At 46.1% G+C, this 20,621-nt stretch overlaps 2 protein-coding genes across 5 annotated transcripts; one reads left to right on the top strand and one right to left on the bottom strand.

Moving 5' to 3' along the window:
* The first annotated feature begins 3,395 nt into the window (after nucleotides 1-3,395).
* Nucleotides 3,396-15,103, top strand: LOC120897954 (clavesin-1). The gene is made up of 4 exons (XM_040303206.1): nucleotides 3,396-3,872; nucleotides 13,129-13,623; nucleotides 13,697-14,007; nucleotides 14,088-15,103. Exons 2-4 carry the CDS (start codon nucleotides 13,194-13,196, stop codon nucleotides 14,358-14,360), a joined length of 1,014 nt encoding a protein of 337 aa, XP_040159140.1. The 5' UTR covers nucleotides 3,396-3,872; nucleotides 13,129-13,193; the 3' UTR covers nucleotides 14,361-15,103.
* On the bottom strand, nucleotides 14,663-20,539 carry LOC120897960 (peptidoglycan-recognition protein SB2). Of its 4 annotated transcripts, none has more exons than XM_040303245.1 (4): nucleotides 20,288-20,539; nucleotides 15,861-16,136; nucleotides 15,460-15,798; nucleotides 14,663-15,370 (listed from the first exon to the last, which is right to left on the bottom strand). In XM_040303245.1, the coding sequence occupies exons 1-4, from the start codon at nucleotides 20,298-20,300 to the stop codon at nucleotides 15,156-15,158; spliced, it is 843 nt and encodes a 280-aa protein (XP_040159179.1). In that variant the 5' UTR covers nucleotides 20,301-20,539; the 3' UTR covers nucleotides 14,663-15,155. The 4 variants fall into 4 exon arrangements, with proteins under 4 accessions (XP_040159179.1, XP_040159171.1, XP_040159162.1 ...); XM_040303237.1 differs by lacking the exon at nucleotides 20,288-20,539 and adding an exon at nucleotides 18,736-19,779; XM_040303228.1 differs by lacking the exon at nucleotides 20,288-20,539 and adding an exon at nucleotides 18,298-18,700.
* Between the last annotated feature and the right edge of the window lie 82 nt (nucleotides 20,540-20,621).

Raw genomic sequence — 20,621 nt, 5'->3', positions numbered from 1 at the left:
TTAACTTAATTCCCATGCTGTAATATATTTCTTTAAATATGTGCTTTCACGTTTTATATTATTTTTTGTGGTTCGGGAAGAAAGGCTTCAGCTTAGATAAATGTTGTATAGGTATTCCCCGATACACGCCATACTCGATATACGCGATTTCGCTATACGCTATTTTCTGAATTTGACAGTTCTTTGAGCAAATTGTACTAATTTGACAAAACGAATGTCAAATGAAAAATAAATTCCCTTTTGGTCGAATTTTAAAAACCATTTCAAAATGTGCAAAATTATAATCTTCAATTGAAATCAGATCAAATAACTAATTTAGTGGCTAAAACCTGCCACTTCAAGCAAAATTATACGAAAATTAGCTTTAATTTGACTGAAAACCACGAAATTCGGCTTACGCTAATATTCGAAATACACTATTGCCTCCGGTCCACATTAATAGCGTATATCGGGGAATGCATTTAATATTAAATTAGTACTAAGATGGATAAAGATGTTAGATAAGAGAACTGGAATCAGTGACTTAGACTTAATGCCCTGCATGGTTCTCCCTTATATTAACAGACCTTAAATGCTAATTCTTCTAGAAATATTTAAAATTATCATGTCGAAAATTCTCGTTGTAGTTTTTTTTCTTTAGTTTTATAAAGTTAACCTAATCTGGGCCCTCTTTTTTATAGCAGTTTTGTTAATCTTATTAATGTAAAAGTTACACTTTTATACTAAATGTATATAAAAGTATACTCTCTCCTTCCCATACCGGGAATTCTGGGTGAAAGCCAGATATCCTAGCCACTAGACCATATGGGAGCACATCTGCTCGGTGTTCGAATTGCTTGTAGTGTTTCACATCAAACCGACCACACGTGTTAAACCCTTTGTTTCTGAAGCGCATTACAACGATGCACAACAAACCCGCTCACCAATCGTTTACCAATAAAGTACGCACAAGCAAGTAACATGAACTTCATTTGGCAATCACAGACCCCCACCCCGTGGGCACGGTGTATCCTCTTACCATGACGCCGTTTGTGGGCAGAAAAGATGTTCTAATTATTACACACACTCGCAGTTAGCCCAAAGCGATTGGTAAATCAATCGAACACAAAGCAACTTCCTCCCCTTACTACTAGTCACCACCCATCTACAATTCCACCATTCGTTCAGCCGTTGTTGCCTGATTGCTTGGAACATACGGTGTTGTGGCCAATTGCATACATCGACATCGCATTGCCCCAACACACGATACTGTTTCCAATGTATGCGAGGAAAATCAAAACGGACGAACGGGGAGGTGACGACATACACCAGTTGCCGGCAGTTCGGCAATCCGCTATCTCTGGTGAGCTTTCCTCAGGGTGTGTAGTACGGCAGTGTGTTGATTTGGTCACATTTAAATGATTTTCCAATCCTTCACCCCGATGTGTTGGGGTTTGTTTGTTTTTTCCTTCAGGCTGTTTCTGTTCTTGGACCACTTGAAGTATGCGCAACGTTTGTGGCGCACGGAGAAAGCGTTAAGCGCGCCCAACATGCGTTCAACGCATACAGAAAAAAATCTTAAAAACGCAAACCGTGGTTCCTTTCTTAAGGCACGCAATTGACTGTGTACTGACCTGCAGTTCCTTAAGCAATGTTGAGCAACATAAACGCGTCAGAAACACGAAATATATTCCGTTTCGTTTTCCAATCACAAATCCCATGGCGCGTTGTACAGCCACGCCGCCAGTGCTATCTGCGCATGGCGGGAAAAAGCTTCCGGCACATTCGGCGGGAGGTAGGGAAAGACGATGGATGGAAAACCCGATGGACGCTGGTGGTAGTGGATGGCTAACAGTCACCGGGAGGAATGGAATGGAAGGTGTAAGAAATAAACACCACCAACCAACACCAGAGCACTGCATCGTGATGACTGCAAGCGTGCGGAGGCTGGGAAAACTGGTTATTTTCTCCACCGGGAGCGCTACCTAGAATTGCTTCATCGGTGCTTTCGGTGCTCAGTGCATCCTGAGCAGGAGGGGGGACGTCAACTAAGTCACTAAAAAAATGTACCTGTTTCAACGGAATAGGAAAATTCCTTCCCCACGGTAGCGTGCTACGTGCATTTAATACACTACCATCGATTATTGGAGCTTAATTTGAGACGGATACGTCGATTGGACACGCGTTGACCCTTGGGTCACACAAAATTGGTGCCGGATGAGCTCGCGTGTTTATTAAAAAGGTATTATTAGGTTGTTTTTTTTTAACATGCACATGGACAGCTCGGATTGTCGATCAGAAACTTTCCTATGACGCATGTAGGTAACATAAACATTTTCGTAAATTGAGCTTTTAATTAAAATTTTCCTTTACTTGTTATTTAAATGACGATTAAATTCAAATGTCATGTATGTTTTATGTCCCTCATTTCTTCAATTTTGGTCCAATTTGGCATATCCCGAATAGTAAATTGGTGGCACACCGGAAAATAAATACTAATCAAATACTTGTTCAAAACCAGTTAACCAGTTAAGTTAGCTAACTAGTTAAGCTTATTAACAACTTGGTTGAATGTTTAAATAAGTCTGTTGGATTGAAAAAAAATCTGAATTAGCTGGCTAATTACTCATGAATAATATTTGTTGTTATGAAAAACCGAAAACTATAATTTACTTTTGATATAGATATAAATTAAAGCAATTGAGTTAAATCCACAATGAATGAAAAATCTTCAAAATTCTCAAAGTGTATGTTTTTTATGAAGCAAGTTTGCAGCAATCCCTTTAAATTGTTCGTTATGTTACACCTCTCCTAATTTTATCATCTTCGGATTTATACACAACAACGTTGCTGCTTTGCTGATGTGTATTGTAAACTGTTTCCACCTTCCCCAAATGCCCTCTCCCCATCCTAATTTGCCTCATTTTCTTCCACCCGCGCAACCCGAAACATTCCAAAATCAACATATCAACATCGATACACGGCTCGGACCGTCTCGACCCTCCCCATCACCTGCAACGCGTTGTTTGCTTTCATCACCCTGCACAGCTCCAGCACAGCAGCTGTTGTAATTTTTCGGCGCGTTAAGTTTCGTCGCTTGCAGAAGAAGTAGAACGCACTTCCTAGCGTGTTGCTCTGCCCCACGCGTTGCCACCACCACGCGCTTCAACAACTCTCACTCTCCGTTCGGACCGTTGTTCTTCGCGCGTAAACGCTCGGGAACACGCTCGGGAGGGTTGAGAAACGCACCACCAAACGTTATGCTGGCCCCACTGATGCTTGTAATGATTGGTAGGGGATGGTAGGGGAAGGCAGACAGGCTGACTGTTGTCATCATCATCAACATCATGATCATCACCACCAGGCCAATCGGTACTAATCCACCACCCCACGCGCACGTAGTAACCGCGCAAGACGGGCCCGAACCAGCGAGCGCGCGCGCCTACCTGGATCGAGAGATAGTGTGCCGTCGTCAAGTGGATGAATCCCACCGTCAGTCTGATTCAAAGCTTCAGCCGGTGTGTGCGCGTGTGCTCGGTGGTCTCTACCAGTAGCGAGCGGTTCTCGGTACGCGGTGTGTTGGTGGTGCCAAGTGTGAAGCGGTAACGGATTTTGCTGCTACAGTAATCAACAGGACTATCCCGGATTTGTGGACTTTTTGTGAAAAAAATAAAATAAATAAATAAATATACAAGCAGTGTAGAGAAGGTGAAAGTGAAATTTAGAAAGACGCTTAGGCTTAGAACGGTTTTTCCAGCGTGAAATAAAAGAAAAGTTTGGTGGATTTAAGAGACAACAACAAATAAAATAGTATCTCTATAGTGTTAATGTTAAAGCGCCATTTTAACTACCATTTCCCGAACGGTCACACGCACAACGCCCACTCACCAAAGGTAAGCAAAACGATACAAGTTTACTAAATTGAGACTAAAAATAAGCAACTGGGAACCATAAGCTCCAATGCGGGAACGAAAGACTTCAACGCTTCTACGTAGAAGGAAGCTCAGTAGCAAGCGGCAAGCGACGAACCTTCTCGACGGCGTGTTACATTTCAATCTACATCTCTCCCCTCGTTGTGCAAATATGCCTTCTTGTTCCCTCTTTTTTTTTGTACACACATACCAAATGCCCGATTATGTAAGGACGCGCCACCAGTGGTGTCTGCAATTGCAAGAATTTCCACACACAGACCCATTCCGCCAGCAACCCAACCCAGCCTGCCCAGCACGAATCGAATCGAGTCGCATTAGCACGGTACGATTGGACGGTATGGACCGACCTACTGCGATGCTGTTAACACCACCTTTGGAAGGGGAAAAACGCTACAAATGCTTTCCCGCTTACCAGCCAAAGGTTTAACTTTCCGCAGCCACAGCCGCCAGTTGCTCGGGCCGTTTGGTTTTCGATCGATGCGTTTGATGATGAAGCTGAATTATGTATGGATCGTTTGTGCGCTAGTGTGTTGAGACGGAGCGATATAAAGGGTAAAGGGTTCATAAATAATCCCCCCTTTCGCTTGAAGGGTTAGGCAATCCGTGCGCCTGGGGAATGTGCGTATATTAATTAGGCTCCCTACAAACCTCACCCAGCGAAACGAATCGCAGGGTGGCACAAAGGAAGCGTTAAAGAAAAACTAGTTTTTGAGCTATTTTTAAAGGAATACCCAACCCCCCTCCCCCCCCCCCCCGTTTTTCGATAGGGCTTCCCTACAGCGAGATAATAAGGCAGATAAGCGGATGAACGAATAAACTCGTTTTGTTTGCTTCTAAAATTTGCGTTCCGCCTCGAACTGTAGCAAAAGCGACGCTTGGTGGCTACAATCGTAACAATCCGTAACCGTTTTCTCACACGCGTTTGTTGACGATATCACTTTACTGGTCAATTCGTGCCTCGTTGTGTGGAGCTTTTCGCACCGTACTGTCCTTCCAGTTAGAACGACCATCAACTTCCTTGCCCCGTGTCGCATAGAACAGTCGCGCTATGGGGACGTCTTTTCCTGCCCCTTACTCGCCCTTACGCTCGTCATGTAAGAGCCGGTATAATCGAATCGGATAGCCTTCAGGTAGCGGAATAAAATATACACAAACACGCCAAGCTTTTTGACGCGCCGTGGCGATGCGGAAATCATCGCCGTTTAACAGATAACTCCGCGCTTTGTGACATCGCCGTTAGAATGCTGCGCGCTTTGGCCGTATTCCGGTGTTGGAGGAGTTGAAGCTGTAGTAGGCGAGCTGTGTTAAGCGTGAGATTCAAAATTAAATGCGAACACTGAAGCCAGATCGGACTGGTTTATTATTTTTATTATTTTTTCAACGTTTGATGTCGCTGTTGCTAGGCACGATATAAAGGGAAGCGATTCATTTTAAGTCTAACCGCAGTGCCGCAAGCTAAAGGAGTGCAATCCATGGGAAGATGCATTGGAACAAAGTGCAAGCAGTGTAAGACGCAATAGCAGCGAGCTGGCATTTAGTGATAAATTGTTTCACCCTGTAATAGATCAGTCGTGGAGGGATGAGTATACTAGTTGGAAGTGATTTATTGATAATAATAGGTCACGTTGCGTTTGAATATGATCTTGTTTGTGGAAGTTTCTATCGTTTTCTAAACGTTCCAATTCAAAGAGCTGCAATACAAACAAAGAAATGCATCTCACAAATGCACTAATCCTCTTAAAAAAAACATGAAATCTCCCCAAAAACACACCGCTTGCGTTCAATGGCACCGAGAGCTACAAAGAACGAAACTAGTTTGGGCAAGCAGGAACTGTTTTGTTCCTTTGCCGGAATTATGAATTCACCTCCCCCCGCACACATCTCCCCAGGCACATCCACCTTCACATCGGAAGTTTGGTGTAAAAATAATCAAACCGGTCCCGCCACACCAAACTACACGAAAGTTTGCTTTTCATCCTCGCAAGTCACCTTGCCAGTGTCACCAATGTCGCACAAACTCTACCGGCTGATAAACCGGCTGTCGACGTACTCGTCGCATTTTACGTCAACCGAGAGCCGAAGCGTAAATGATGCGCTTCAGTTGCTGATGCGCAATGTGCCGTTGATTCTATTGCGTCAAACGCGGCAAGCGAATGTTGGTGGCTTGCGTGTCACCCTCTGCACACGGCTCGTAACCGCTGCGGGGAAAGCACGGGCATGATTGATGAAGACATTAGTAGTCCAACCAGTCGAGAGGAACCAATTGGATACGGCAGAGCATTCATTTTGCCGGTGCTGCAGCCAAAGGATGTTACCACACGTGTGGGAATGAATTCGGATTAAATACGTAGCTTGGCTTTGGCTGATTTTTGGCATTTTTAAACATCCTTTCGTGTTGTAAAAATCATGAGAAAATTGTCAATTATTGGATTAGCTTTCTCTCTTAGGAGGAATTTCTTTTCGATGTGGGCTGCTTGAATGACTTACGTTTTGCCTAGGTAGACAATTTCTCGTTAAATGGATGCCTTAACGTTCAGTATTTACAATCATTTTAGGTAAAAATGGAATGTACTGGAAAAAAGAGACCTTCTGCCATTCCAACAAACACATTGCTAATGAATTTACTAATTAACACCATCCGAGTGGAGTGTCCTATTTCATGCGCATTAATTAAATATCCATAAACCAAACCAAACTGATTAGCAAAAGGATCTCCACTTGAGAACTTCTACGCAGCAACAGAAGGAAGGATCTTCCCTCGATGTAAAAAAAACACGCACAAAACACCCAAAAGTCCCAGGTCAATCTTGAGCCAATCTTAAGCAGATGGCCATATTTAAATCTGTCAGTTTGCTTTTATTCGCAAATTCCTCTTTTCACGAGGTCATTAACATGGACGGCGCTTTTGCTGTGCCTCTTCACTTTCAATGTCAATGTTAATGCTGTCGTCCCCTGAGGAGCGCGGACAGTTTCGTTGCGTGTCGCAGTTTTCCCGTCTTCTTTGCATTTCATTTTCCTTTTCATTTCGAACGTTGTGGACGTTAAACGTGGACATAATTTACTATAGATCGCTGTTTTAGTATTTTTGCTTTAGTTTCTCTACATTTTCGGCCTTTTAAGATCGTCTGAGAGCAATCGCGTAAGAATTTGGGTGTTTGGGAAGCATGAAAGAAAAGCTTTTGCGTGCGAATTGTTTGCTCCAAAGTTTTACTGATATCAAAAGAATAAAACGTCACGACTAATGCTCTCGATCGTCAATGAGTCTGGAACGGGTTTCCATCGCCTGGTGCGTGTGTTGTGTCTGGTCCATGCATTCGAACCTCAAATCAACACGTCAGGCTCACTCGCGTGTGTGTGTATGTGATAAAATTTGGAACACACTTTCAAAGCTCCACCAGTCTGTTTGTGAACGAAAACAAATGGCAGATCGATGCTGGGCCTCGTTAATCCTCACCCACTCCAAGTTGGACAAGGAAATCAGGCCCTTGCATCATCCGGTGGATCCGGGCTCACCGAAATGCATCTTTCGTTCCACATCGATAGCTCTCCGGTTTGGTTGTTCGTTGGGAATGACGAAATTGTAACCTTGAATATTGATGGGAACAAGGTACAATAAACACACACACGTACACAGAAACGAACGCTTTTTAGTAGCTGATACTAGCCTTGGTGCGAAAGATGATCCGGTTCGGAAGGGTCAGCAGTAAGGGCTCCGTAGGTGAGAATGCACATGTGAATGAGCCGTATGGGGAGAGTTTTATGTGTCTAGTCGTCTGTTAAAAGGGCCCAGATGAAGCATCACGCTTTAAAAGTCAAGGATTTCAAATGATTTTATTTTGGATTTTGGATTTGAGTAAAACCCCAGCGTGTATTATTTATTGTCCGATTCCAATTAGTGTTGTTGCTCAATCGCTGGTTAACCAGCTGTTGATCATTTATGGGAATTGATCTTATATTTTGATACGTTTCTTTGTCTTCAACAGAGGATTGAGAGCAATTTTAGTTTGTATTAGTTAAAGTTAATATTTATTAAAAAGCATTCTTTCAATTTCATTCGGTATATTTCAATTTGGTTAATATAGTCCCCAAAAGAAACCTCCAATCATTACCATTACCCTACCAATCAGTCATAATACCGGATACCTTTCCTACCAAACTGTGGATTCATGCGAGTGATCTCATTTCACTAATAATCATACCATGACATGATACATAATTTCGACGGCCCTTTTACCCTGCCTGTATTTATCTCGCCTGTTCGATCTGATCGCCACCACCACGCACAACACTCTTAAGACGCACGTGTACTATATCTGACTCTCAGCTGGTGCCTAATCATGCCAACAAAAGCCATCACACCCCGTCGTTTAGCCGTGACGATTGTCGAGAGACGATCGTAAGCCAGCATAAATTGGCACACCACACTACACTGCAACACTGCTACGGCAGAGAAAAGGCACCCCTGATCCCTTATCGGGCGTCGTTACACTACACTACTACCTTCCCGCCAACGTTGACGTTGGCTTGCTGCGATTGGTAAGCGATTGGTAAATATGATTAATGAAGCGAACAGCTGATTTTTCACCCCTGGCTCGACGATTACATTAGCCAGGGCAGTGCGTTAGAGTAAAATGCAACCTCACAGTCCCCAACACATGGGGTCAAACGCCGCGTTAATCGTTAATCACACACGCGGGGAAGCGATGAAGCGTCCCGTGTATGTGCAAAACTGATTGGGCAATTTGGATGATTTGATTACTTTAACACACTTTTCTCGTTCGGCGTTAATGAATTGTTTTTGGGCTAGGTTTTATTGGGAGCAATTTCGTTAGTGTAATTTTAATTTATGGCCTAGTTCCTTTTTAAGCCTAATTTAATGTGTTGCGTCATGAATGTGTTATTAATGTGACACCCATGTGTAAATTGATTTTTAATCCGTTTTTTGTGTTTTTATATTTCTCTTCTCATTGTTCGCTTCAGCTTTCAGTTTAATCGTTCATTATGCAATAAATATTTGAAAGCTTTGCAGTTAATTGACTTAGCAGCTTCTCAATTACAATTATTTGTTTATTATGTTTAAACATTTGCTGTTAACTTCCTCTTCTTTGGCACCGTTGTCGGTCATGGCGCCAGCCTGAACGGCTAGTGTTGGCTTTGGCTTTCAGTAACTTATTGTTTTTTACCTATAGCAGGATAGTCGTTCCTACCTATGGGGGCAGGGTGGTCCATTCGGGGCTTGAACACATGACGGGCATGTTGTTAAGTCATTCGAGTTGACGACTGTACTACGAGACCGGCTATTAACACCTGGAAATTGATATCACTTTTATTTACGATATTTAATCTTTGTGTGTTTTGTTTCGTTGTTTGTTTGGTTGCTTAGTTTGAACTGCATTATATTGTTTGTTTGTTTTTTTACTTCTAACATTTTAATGCCTCATCGTGAAACCTATTAGTGTTTGCTATGCATTTAAAATTAGTTGTGCGATTGAAAAAGGTCTTTGAAACTGTTATTGTTTTGTTAAATATTTTCATTACCAGCCGAATATATTCTAGATAATGAACATCTTGATGACTCAGCGTGAAGGTTTTATACGATATTATACTAGTAATGATTATGACGGCAGCTCCGTGGTACAGTAGTCGTTAACTCGTACGACTTAATGACATGTCCGCCGTGGCTTCAAGTCTCATATGGAATGTTCCACCGTAGCAAGGATTAACTATCCGGCTGCATGGTACTTAATAAGTTTCACAACTCTGTACAGCACCACGTTAATAAGAAGAAGATACTTGTAATCACCAACATGTCTACAGAATAAATAGTAATTTGTTTGCAAGAAAGAACCAACATGGTTAATCGATTTCAAACTAAAATAAAAAGTATTCTTCCCATCCGTATTCATCATGTCGCTCATTTACTCGTCTTCAACCAATTATGAAATATTATTTATTTCATAAAAAAAGGTTTCCGTCCTACTCAAACTCCTCAATCGTCATTATAGTTCATCATTTACTCGGCCCATTTTGTTGCAACTGGTCATGCAAAGGACGCGCATGCGTAGGTCAGTTACACACTTACACTTGCAGCTCCATCATGCTGACCCACTGTCCTACAGATCCCTTTAATGAGTCAGCACATCTTCCCCTCAACCCGCGCACAGCTGGCATTGAAACACTTTCGCTACATTTTTATCTTCCCGCAGCAGCCGGCCAATGCGCAGATCAACCGTTGTGTGCCGCACGTGAGTCTGTAGATGGGGAAGGGGGTCTCCATTTCACCGACGCACACGATCCGACCAAAGTGATTATTATGTAACGTATTTCTGTGCGTGACAGCACTCGTACGGCACAATCTACGCATCTCATTGCAATTGGTGCGAGACAGCAACAGCAGCACACACAAAAAACTAAGGATTAAATACCACAAAAAGTGTGCCCGATTGCGTACATCTGCAGGCGTCTTAGCACTTGGCACTTGGTTCTCTACGGACTCTACAGTACACCGTGCCCAGCAGCCACAGCTGTACACACCGCAATGTGTGTTAAGTTCATTTCGAGCATTAATGTGGAAAAGTGACGAAAGTGTGTCATCCTGGCGCGCCATTCAACCCCACGCCTGGGCATGATCATTAAAATGTGAACTGACAGATGGCGGCGGCGATGGTGGCGGCAATGTTAAGGCATCGTCGTTTGTCGCGGATTGTTCCTTTTTGCGGTTGAGCGAATAATTCGTTACAGCTCAAAAAAGCTCACTCATTCATGCCCGCAATCAAAGAAGGTTAATTTCTAAGTTGAACCTTCTTTTTTTTGCTTCTTTTACCGCTTGTGAGTCCTTTTAATGTTCATGGTGGGCTGAGTAGCCGTTTCGTTTTTGGAAAAGATCGTTTTTTTTGTGAGTGTGCCCTGCATCCCATCTATACCTTCAACGGTGGGCGCTGGAAGGAGTCTCTGCCATGCTTGGAAGCAGTGCGCCGCAGGGAGAAGTCAAAAGTCAAATTTTAAACTGACTGTTACCAACCCCACGCTTGCGCATGCGTTGTACGCACGCGGTTGAGTAATGGGAACGCACGCCTTTTAGACCTTTATTTTCTGGGGGAGGGAAGAAACCATGTGCTGTCAGTGTTGGGAATATGTGAAGATGAGGTGTACATTTTTGGAACTCTGATGAGAAACAAACGTTTTGCGATTTGTGCACTATCGGAGAGTTGAAGAGTTCACAATCCTTGACCCTTTTAGGGGGGGATTCATGTGTGACATTGAGTCAAACAGTGAAATTGGTTGTAGTTCTTGTGTGATATTCCCACCGCCACCATTAGGTATCGGTCGAAGAAGTTCAACCTAACGACCGAAAAGTATCAAACCATTACACGATGGGATGGCCAGCTAATGCTGCTACCAACACATTCCCCAAACTCGTTATCGCCCCGCAGAATGTGCAGCCCGTTCGGTTTGTCTCTTCGTTTAATTATCTGCAAATGAGGAATTCCATTAACTGTGTCCATTTAACACCAGCCCAGGGGCCTCCGCCGGGCTGACGAGGGCGCTTTAACGACCCCTTCGTTGCTTATCAAATGAGGTGAGTGAGCGGGATTGCTATTGGTTGTCTCTGCTACTTGGAACACTCGTTTGAGACGCGAGCTTTGTAGAGCTTTCGGTGACTTTCGAACTCGGAAAGAATGGTTCCGGCCGTGTTGCCTCACTGAGAGGATAAACTAACGATCCGGGTTCGTTTTTGTTGTTGTTGAATTTCCACTAATGGGAAAGCGAGGTCATTGCGTCGAAGTAAGCGGTGCCTTATCGAACGGAAAGCAGGTTCTTATTAGTGACCAGCACAACACGGTAGCAACGTGTGTGTTTGTGAGCTGGTATTTGTTTCATTTGGCTACTTTGTTTTATTGTCAAACATTCTACCAAAACGGCAAATGGGAAATACAAATGACAGCGTCAGATCGATCTTCAGGGACGCAGCACCAATCAGCTGTAATTCAATATCACTATTTTTAGTATCTCTGCTGCACACGAAAACAACGCGTTAAATTTTTAAGTGTTTGAGAATGTTGAATCTGCTTGTCACTCAAGGAGGAGATGCATTGGAAGCTTTAATTCCAATTTTTGGAGCAGCTTTGAAATTTCTTCCGTGTAATTCGGGTGGAGTCTAACATCTTGTATTGGTTTTATTTAATTTTAATAGCTGTAGAACAATTTAATGATGCTATAAAACAGCACTATGTCATCTGTAGTACACTTCCAAGTTTCTTAACAATTCATTCCATTCATCCTGTAGTTTCAAGCACATTCTTTTATTGTTTTATTACCGTGAGAATGACGAACAGAGAGCTTCTGATGATGATGTGATCCTCATCATCAAAGCATACAAAAAAACACACACACATATATGTCTACACATCATGCATTATCGTAGCTCTTCCCGGTTGTTGAAGAAACCACTTTTCCGGTTTTTGAATTCGGCGTGAATGATCAATCCTTCCACTCGCCGATGGGACCCGCGTGTTGTGTTGTGTGTTGTGCTTGCGCTGAGCAAACAACGTTGAGCCAACGTCGCCAACAAGCGGCATCAATTACTCGGCGCAACGATTAAAAAGTGCTGTGCAAATGAACGCAATTCCCTGTCACAGCGATGGTTCAAAGATCAGATCGTGCCCGATTCCTGTGCCATATGGGGTTGGGCCGGTTGGGCACGAGTCCATCATCCATCATCCGGCTAGAACGAACCTCATTCCCGGACGCTCTGAGAGCCGTTGAAGAGCAGGATTGAAGAGGATGAAAAAATCGCCCTCAAAAATGCTGCCTTTCGCGGTTGGATCATTTGCATAAATTGTCGTCAGCCGTGACGAAAAGATTTCACCTGTTTGCACTTCGACGGTGGAAGGTGGTTTCTGGTTTTTTTTTAATGTTTTGTTGGGTTGGTGATCGGTGATCGACCCTTTAGATACCACTTTGACCTTAGAACGCAAAAAATAGTTGGCAGGTGACAATGACTAGTCAGAATTTTGGGTGTAAAAATACATTGGAGGCTATGCGAATGATCGCACAATGCTTTGGAGAACTTTGGACGGGAACTTGCTGTCACAAAATGGTGACCTTGACGATTCAGTGATTGCTTTGGTGGTAGTTTTAGAATCCTTCTGTTCGAATCTTTGTACTAATTTCAACTTTCAATTCTTGTTCTCATTTGTCCCACGTTCTCCCACAGATCATCCACAAGTAGCCCAATTCCACAACCACAACCGCCCCAGAGCAAACACCAAAGCCTACACGATGACGACCACACGCGTGATACTGAACTTCCCGTGGACCAGCAACGAGAAGCTGAAGGGTGACTTCTTCCAGGACACCGGCGTGACGGACGCGGTCATGAAGATCGCCCGCAAGGAGCTGCGCGAGGACAAGGCGATCCGCGAGCAGTCGCTCGAGCAGCTGCGCGACTGGCTGCAGAAGAACGGCGACGTCGAGGGCGTGCGCACGGACGATCTGTTTCTGTTGCGCTTTCTGCGCACGAAAAAGTTTAGCGTACCGATGGCGCAGCAGATGATACTGAAGTATCTGAACTTCCGCAAGGTGTTCACGCATCTGATCCACACGCTCGACTTTATGTCGCCGAGCGTGCTGAAGCTGCTGAACGGTGGCTACATCTTCCCGTCGCCCATCCGGGACAAGCACGGTCGTCGGGTGATTGTTGGATTCGCAAGTAAGCTTCTGCTCCTCCATGGGTTCTGCTTGCAAAACACGTTGAAAATGTTCCCCCTTTTCCGCATTTGCAGATCACTTCAATCCGGCCGAACACAACAGCTCCGACATGGCGCGGTTGCACTTCATCACGTACGAAACGCTGATGGAGGACCCGGAGAACCAGATCTGCGGGCTGGTGCACATTGGCGACTTCAAGGGCATCTCGACCGCGCACGTGGCCTGCTGGAACCCGACCGACTTCCTGCGCATCATGAAGTGGGGCGAACAGTCGATCCCGATGCGCAACAAGGAGGTCCATCTGGTGAACGTCCCGTCCACGGTGAAGTACATCATCGAGGGCGCCAAATCGATGGTTAGCAAAAAGATGAAGGAACGGCTACAGGTACGTTTGGGCGGGGGAACCGGGCGGGGACGATCTTGTGTCTTTGCTAATGTCACAATGTAACGTCAAAAACCACACAGGTGCACGTCACCGTGCCGGACCTCTGTCGGAAGGTCGATCCGGCCTGTCTGCCGAAGGAGCTCGGCGGCACGATGCCGATGGCGGAGATGATCGAGCTGTGGAAGATGGAGCTGGCGGCCAAGCGGAACCTGGTGCTGTCCTCGGCCAACATGCGCATCCTCAGCGATCGGGGCATCGTCTCGCGGAACGGTACCGATCGGAACAACAACAGCAACAGCTCGCTCGGGATGGAAACGATCACCGGCAGCTTCCGCAAGCTCGAGGTGGATTAGTGACCAAAAAGAGATAGAGATAGAGCGAGAGAGAGAGGGAAAGAGAAACAACCACAGGCGGCGAACCTGCGAGATAGAGATTTTGTTTTTAGTACAGCACTAGTACTAAGAGCGTAGTGTATAGAGGATGCATGTATGTATGTGTGAGTGGTGTGTTTGTGTGATAACATCTAACCCCTATCGTGGAGTGGAGCAGGGAGGAGTGCCGCCGTCAGATCGGCGGAATCCACGCTCTCGGCAGGTTTAAGATGATTGTGTAATTAAGCTGACTGGGTTTAGACTTTAAACGCGTACTTCATATATTGGTAGCTGTTAAACTTCTTTGTTTTTGTGTATTTTCCTCTTTTTTCTTTTTATCGTTTCGTTGGATTTTTATACTATTTTCACAGTGTTTTTCTTATCGCCCCCATGTTTTGTTAATTTCCCTACTTTTTTTCCTTAAGTGAGTGAAGTTTTTCGAGTGTGTATTCGAGTGCGCTTTCTGGCCACGAAACGTATAAGGCACGCCACAGAATGGCGTCTAGCGTTAGGCACAATGTAATACTTTTAGAGCTACCCGAACGGGCCCATACCCGCGGACTTAGGTTGATTTTAGTGGGACCACACACTCACAAAACCAAGGAAGAAGCTCAGAATATATATGTATATGGCAAGAACGACACGGAGATGTACTTGTGAGCCTATCGGGTACAAGGAAAACCTCTACACAGCTTTTTGGCCTAATAAAATATGTCCCACAGAAAGCGCAGCGCAGTGTTTACTTTACGCGGTGTCCGAAAATGGCGCAAACGATGATCACGGTTGGTCGCGAGCGACGAACCCCTTCCAGTGTGGCCATCGCTCCAGCTGACTGTACAGCGCGATTGTACCGTCTCGCGAGGGACGCGTTGCATTGACCGCTCCGTGCAGGCGGTACTGGGGCGAGAGGCTAAGCCGCCGGATCGACTCGGTGATGAATGCCTTCAGCTCGGCGTACTGTACTTCCGCCGGTTGACGGTCGGTGAAGTTGCCTGGAGAGAGGGTAGGAGAACAAACAGCAATTTAGGACAATTTCTTTTTTTTTTCAATTTTTAAACATTTCTGCAAAACCGTCTCTTACCGATCATGCCCACCACGAGCGTTGTGTTGCGGCCGGGCAGATCGACGAACCCGTGCTGACTCTTCCAGCCGCGCGCCTCGTACGTCACACCGTCCCCGCCGATCAAGAAGTTGTACGGGATATGGTCACGCCGTGCCGCCCAGCAGCTCCGCTCGGTGTTTTGCAGGTAGCGCACACACCGCTCCTGATCCAGACAATCCTCCGAGTCGGTGTGCAGTACGATAACGTTCGTAACGGCAAGCCGGTCGAGTGTGGCCGCCTCGAGCGCCACCGGATACTGCCACCAGGCGGGTCGCTCGACCAAAAAGAACGGATGCGATACGGGCCAGGGCCGTTGCACTGAGGAATTCGGGGGAGCTTTAGGTACGGAAGGCTTGTGCAGTGGTGTGAAGCACACTTACCCGTCAGCAGCAGCAGATAGACGCCGATCACGACACCGATCAGCAGAAAGACGAGCAGCGCCACCATCAGCCCCAGCGCGACCGGATGCACCCGGTTCGGATCGTTGGCACGGTGCAGGCTCTTCGCCCGGTAGCGTCCATTGTCGCGCACGTACAGCAGGGGCGTTCGTTCCGTTTCGCCCGCCTCGAGATCGTAGTAGCCCTCCTGCACGGACTTGCGGCTCCAGGCAACGGGGGAGTGCAGCCGGCTCGAGCTCGACGCCGCAACGGTGCGCGCTGTGGAGAGCATAAGGGTGAAACACTTAGCGCCGGCTCGTTCTAGCAAGGGTACGGGTACGGTCGGCTGCGCGTCCTGCTCGTCGGTGAAGGACTCCACGAGCGTCTGCAACCGTCGCTCGATGAAGCTCGCGAAAAATCGACTGTTCAGTACGATCAGCATGGTGCGGATTAAGCCCGACCGGGCGCGCTAGCAGTGCCGCGGAAATGCTAAAGCCGGCCCCGTATCAGAGAGCTGGCTGATGTAGGCCCCACAACAGTCATCGGGTGCTTGTAAACATCGATCGCAGCACTCGATAAGCAGCGAGCGAGCGAACAGGCGGGTGAGTGTGGTGAGGGGCAACATGATAATGCAATCGCGAAAGGCTTCCGTGCAAGAGGATTCTAGGTTTGTTAGTTACTTTCTTTGTATGGTGCAACTGGTGTTTGACAGCAGCACGCGTCCAAGTGGTGTTGAAGTGCAGTAAGTGCATTGGGTGTAAGCTTGCGAGACGGGAAGGTGCTTGTAAATCGTTCTAGAGACATCCCCGTGCGCCAGATGGAGCATAAAGATCGATTGCTCTTATCGGCGTGCTTAGCACTAGCTGGTTATGTTCGTAATAGGTTGCCGAGCTAATGTGGCCCCCGGGATCCGTGAGTGTTGACGAGTCGATCGATTGATTGTTTATAAACCGTCACGGTTAATCTTTGGAGCAAAATTCACTTAATCTGTTTCCCTTCGCTATCGCTGATCACTGAACCATGTACCGATCGTGCAACCTCCTGGGACGGAGTGTAGCGAATTACTAGAAAGCCAGTAGACAGTTGGGCTAGAGAGATACAGAAAACGGTCCTCAGTAACCATAGCCAAATTGCCAGCAACAGAACTCTGTGGCTGATTTAGGGCTGTTTAACGAAAAATTGTTCCAATATCATATGTTGTGGCTGATTAAGAGATAAAACGCTACTTTTAAGAAGTTCGACGCTTTTTAATAATCTCGCGTTTATCATTTTTAGAACTTCGTGGCTGTTTACTACAAAGATCATGATTGATGATGGAATTTGGATTGATGATGGAAAGGCTAAGGTTAAGAACGTTCCGTGGAGTGATTGTGAATTTAAATGCAAACTATTTAAACTAGTGATGAGTAAAGTTGGCAAAAACTGGAGTCGACTCCGATCTGACTCCTATAATTTTGGAATCGACTCGGGAAGGTAGGTCCGCCCAGCATTATCCGGAGTCGTTCGGAATCGCCCGGAGTCTTCCGGAGTCGTCCGGAGTCGCCCGGACTTGTTCGGAGTCGTTTGGGGTCGTTCGGAGTCGTCCGGAATCAGTTGGAGTCTGAGTCATCCGTATTCAGCGGAGTCGGCCTTCCAAACAAATACGAAATGCACGCGCATAGTGAAAGACAAAAAACACAACGAAATGAAATGCATGATCACAAGCCCATTGCACTGGACAGCTTCTGTTGACTCTGATCGATCTGGAGGACTCCGAATGACTCCAACTTCGGACGACTCCAACTCCGGGCGGAACTAGTGGTTCGGATTCGGCCGGAGTCGGATCAGAGTCGTAGGTGCGCTCCAAAGAGCACATCACTATTTTAAACATTATATTCATTTACAATTTACAAACATCCCCTTCAATATGGCCATAAGGTGGCTGGTTAAGCGCTATTTAAGCGGCTAGCGGAAGTTCGATTCTGTTTAACCAACTTTGGTTGACTAAGCAAATTTGGCTATTTGGGATCGTTCCTTCTTACAAGTTGGCACACAATATCACTCATAGAAAGGCAAGGTGATGAAATAAGGAGATCTCCGAATACATCCTAAAATTTCAAAACGTCCCAAGAAATAGACTAATGAGCGGCTAATGAGCGCTGTTTGCATTAAAAACGAAACAAAGTAGTACTTGGTATTCTGCGAATTCTTCAGTAAGACACTTGCTCCTCAAAGCCGTATGTCAAGAATGTAACTTGGAGAGCAACACAGACGGTAATCCTCTCGTTCAATATCGTCCACTGACGTCAACCAAACAGTCTGGACGAAGGTCAAACAAACATCCCATCGTCAGGCTCTATTCTACTATTTGCCCCCTCATCATGCATCATACGATACCGCTTAGTTCACTACGACTATCTCCATAGTAACGGCCTCTAGTTGCAGTAGTTCACCTCCTTACCGTAGGACACCACATAGGTAACAACTTGACTCATATCCGCATAGTGACCATCGATTGCACTAGAACTGTCCCTGGTTTTATGATATCCAATTTCGTCAGCTTTCACAACGCGTTTCACAATCTACAACAGTCCCTGGGTGTTCGTATTTCCAAACTTTGCACCACTGCGCACTGCACACTTCGAATGGTTTTGTACGGGAACTTGTGGACCTTGTGCAGCGGCTGGACACCGACCCGACCTGGGATGCAGTATTTAGGGCGCTATCTTATCATTGCACTCAACGGAATTGTCCTCACTGTGTGTGTGTGTATGTGTCCCTTTCTCTCTTTCCTTTTGTTTTTCTTCCAAAACGAGCACGATCTTCATATCATTATGTCAACAGCGATCATGCACTCGCACACTTCCGGCTGGATGGAAACACACTGCGTGATACTTACCGGCCTGATACATTGCTGGCTGGGAGGGGTGGAAGGTTGGCAACAATATAAGGATGTCGGGAGCCTGCAGCGGTGCCTTCGCTGGCCCGCAAACCCTTAGCCCATAGAGGAGGCGGCGGAATTGAAGATTGTAATCGGGAAAGCAGCGTCGATTCGGTTCGAGATGGATTGACACTCTTGCGTTGGTCTAGTAATCGTTGGCACTAGGTGGTTGGTTGGAAAAGCAGCGTCGAACGGGTGTTAGGGAAGCGCAGTAGGCCGCCTACCTAAGGAGGTTCCCGCGTTGGCACCCTACGCCAGCGGTGCAAAATTGTCATCTGCGTAGGCCAGCTGCTCCTTGCACATGCTCGTGCTGCGATGCGCTCCAGACACCGACTACCACGGGTGGGGGTGGTGGCCCGCCGGGACAGACGAGATGCACCAGCCAGACTTAGCTGTCGCCGCCGGAGCCGACTCCTCAGAGCTCAGCACACCCGTCTGCACACTTCGATTGCTGGATGGAAAGTGCGATGGAGCGCGATCGCCACGTGCCGCACAACTTCATAGGCTTTTTCGGTGAAGAGGCCGTTTCGGGTAGCCGCGTCGGCGTTTCGGCGATAAGGGAAGAGATTCGTTTTCACTTAGAGGAATCGTATGCTAATCACGGTAGCAAGGGTTTTTTTGCTCGTTCCTTTATGTTTTGACGATTAATTATTGATTCACTTTGAACTTTCCGCCACGGGTCAGACACTTTGTGATGGGGTACACGTACGCGTGGCAGTTTAATGGCAACACTCCTGGGCTCGCTAGAAGGTAGAGAGGGCGGGTGGTATTTCACTGATAGAACTGAACGGATGAACGGTGTGGCGTGACCGAAGCTGCTTGCTGCGCGCTGGAAGACGAATCGTTACACACTGGATCGAGAGCAGTCGCTAGCACGGGGCAAAATATTCAAACAGGTACGAACAGGCACAGACCGCCGCAGCTGCCGCTCCGCGCCAGTACCTGCGGATCAACGGGCGCGATCACGTCGGGGGTAAACAGAGAGTCGAGGCTGCATCACGGATGCATTCGGACATCTTCGAAACCCTCTTGCTCCTGTGCTCTTCCCTTCCACTCAATGCACTCACGGCTGATAAGATAAGGGCAGTTGCTCCACACACACTCACACCTACACTCCCCGTAAGTGGCGCGTGTGTCTTGAAGGTTCTCGCAACGTCACGCACATACAGGACCGGTTGGACGGGGGGAAAAATTGCAACAGGTAAAAAGCGCATCCAAACTACAATGTCGCGTGGATGGCCACCTTTCCTCACCCACTGATAAGCATTTTCGCGCGCCTTTTGCGGATCAAAGGAGAATTTTGCTGGTGAATGAGCTTGCGTGTAAGCATGATTCATGGCCAAAACCGTACAATGTGGGTCATGAATGTACTGGAGGGTACACTGCTGCCGGACAATCCGTTTGCAAGGCAATTTTAAATTAAACACTAACTACTACTTAATAATATAAAGTTTTAACTTATTCGCTACAAAAACATAACGGCTAATCGAAATATTTTATCAAGTATTACCAGAACTCGACATTTCCGTGTTTCTTTGCCCTTTTTTCAAGGTTGCGATATCACACTAGCTCTGGTCAGGCGAGACCAGCTGCTGGAACTTCCATTTATAGTAATCTATGGGTTTACGTGTAACTCGCTACAGTTGTTTTACAGAACTATGATAACATTTTAACAGCACATCACACGAGCAAACGGATGAACGGAACCTCAAGAATCACGTCTAACGCTCGTTCGGTCTCTCCGACTCAACTGAGCATTGGTTTTCGTTTTTGTTAAATGCATTCGATGCGGTTTTTGCTGATCGTGCTGTTTTACACCCATCGAACGGAACGAATCAAGCTTG

The sequence above is a fragment of the Anopheles arabiensis genome, chromosome 2 (genome assembly GCF_016920715.1).
Source record: "Anopheles arabiensis isolate DONGOLA chromosome 2, AaraD3, whole genome shotgun sequence".
NCBI lineage: Eukaryota > Metazoa > Arthropoda > Insecta > Diptera > Culicidae > Anopheles > Anopheles arabiensis.
Note: the sequence above shows the minus strand (reverse complement) of the source record. Positions and strands in the feature narration are given on the sequence as shown.

Bases quoted from the DNA above. Each gene is read 5' to 3' on its own strand.
- LOC120897960 (XM_040303218.1), bottom strand. From the start codon at position 16,299: ATGCTGATCGTACTGAACAGTCGATTTTTCGCGAGCTTCATCGAGCGA. The intron at 15,799-15,860 runs GTAAGTGTGCTT...CGAATTCCTCAG, and splicing joins CTATCTGCTGCTGCTGACGG to TGCAACGGCCCTGGCCCGTA. The intron at 15,371-15,459 runs GTAAGAGACGGT...CCCTCTCTCCAG, and splicing joins GCTCGTGGTGGGCATGATCG to GCAACTTCACCGACCGTCAA.
- LOC120897954 (XM_040303206.1), top strand. From the start codon at position 13,194: ATGACGACCACACGCGTGATACTGAACTTCCCGTGGACCAGCAACGAG. The intron at 13,624-13,696 runs GTAAGCTTCTGC...CCGCATTTGCAG, and splicing joins GGTGATTGTTGGATTCGCAA to ATCACTTCAATCCGGCCGAA. The intron at 14,008-14,087 runs GTACGTTTGGGC...AAAACCACACAG, and splicing joins AGATGAAGGAACGGCTACAG to GTGCACGTCACCGTGCCGGA.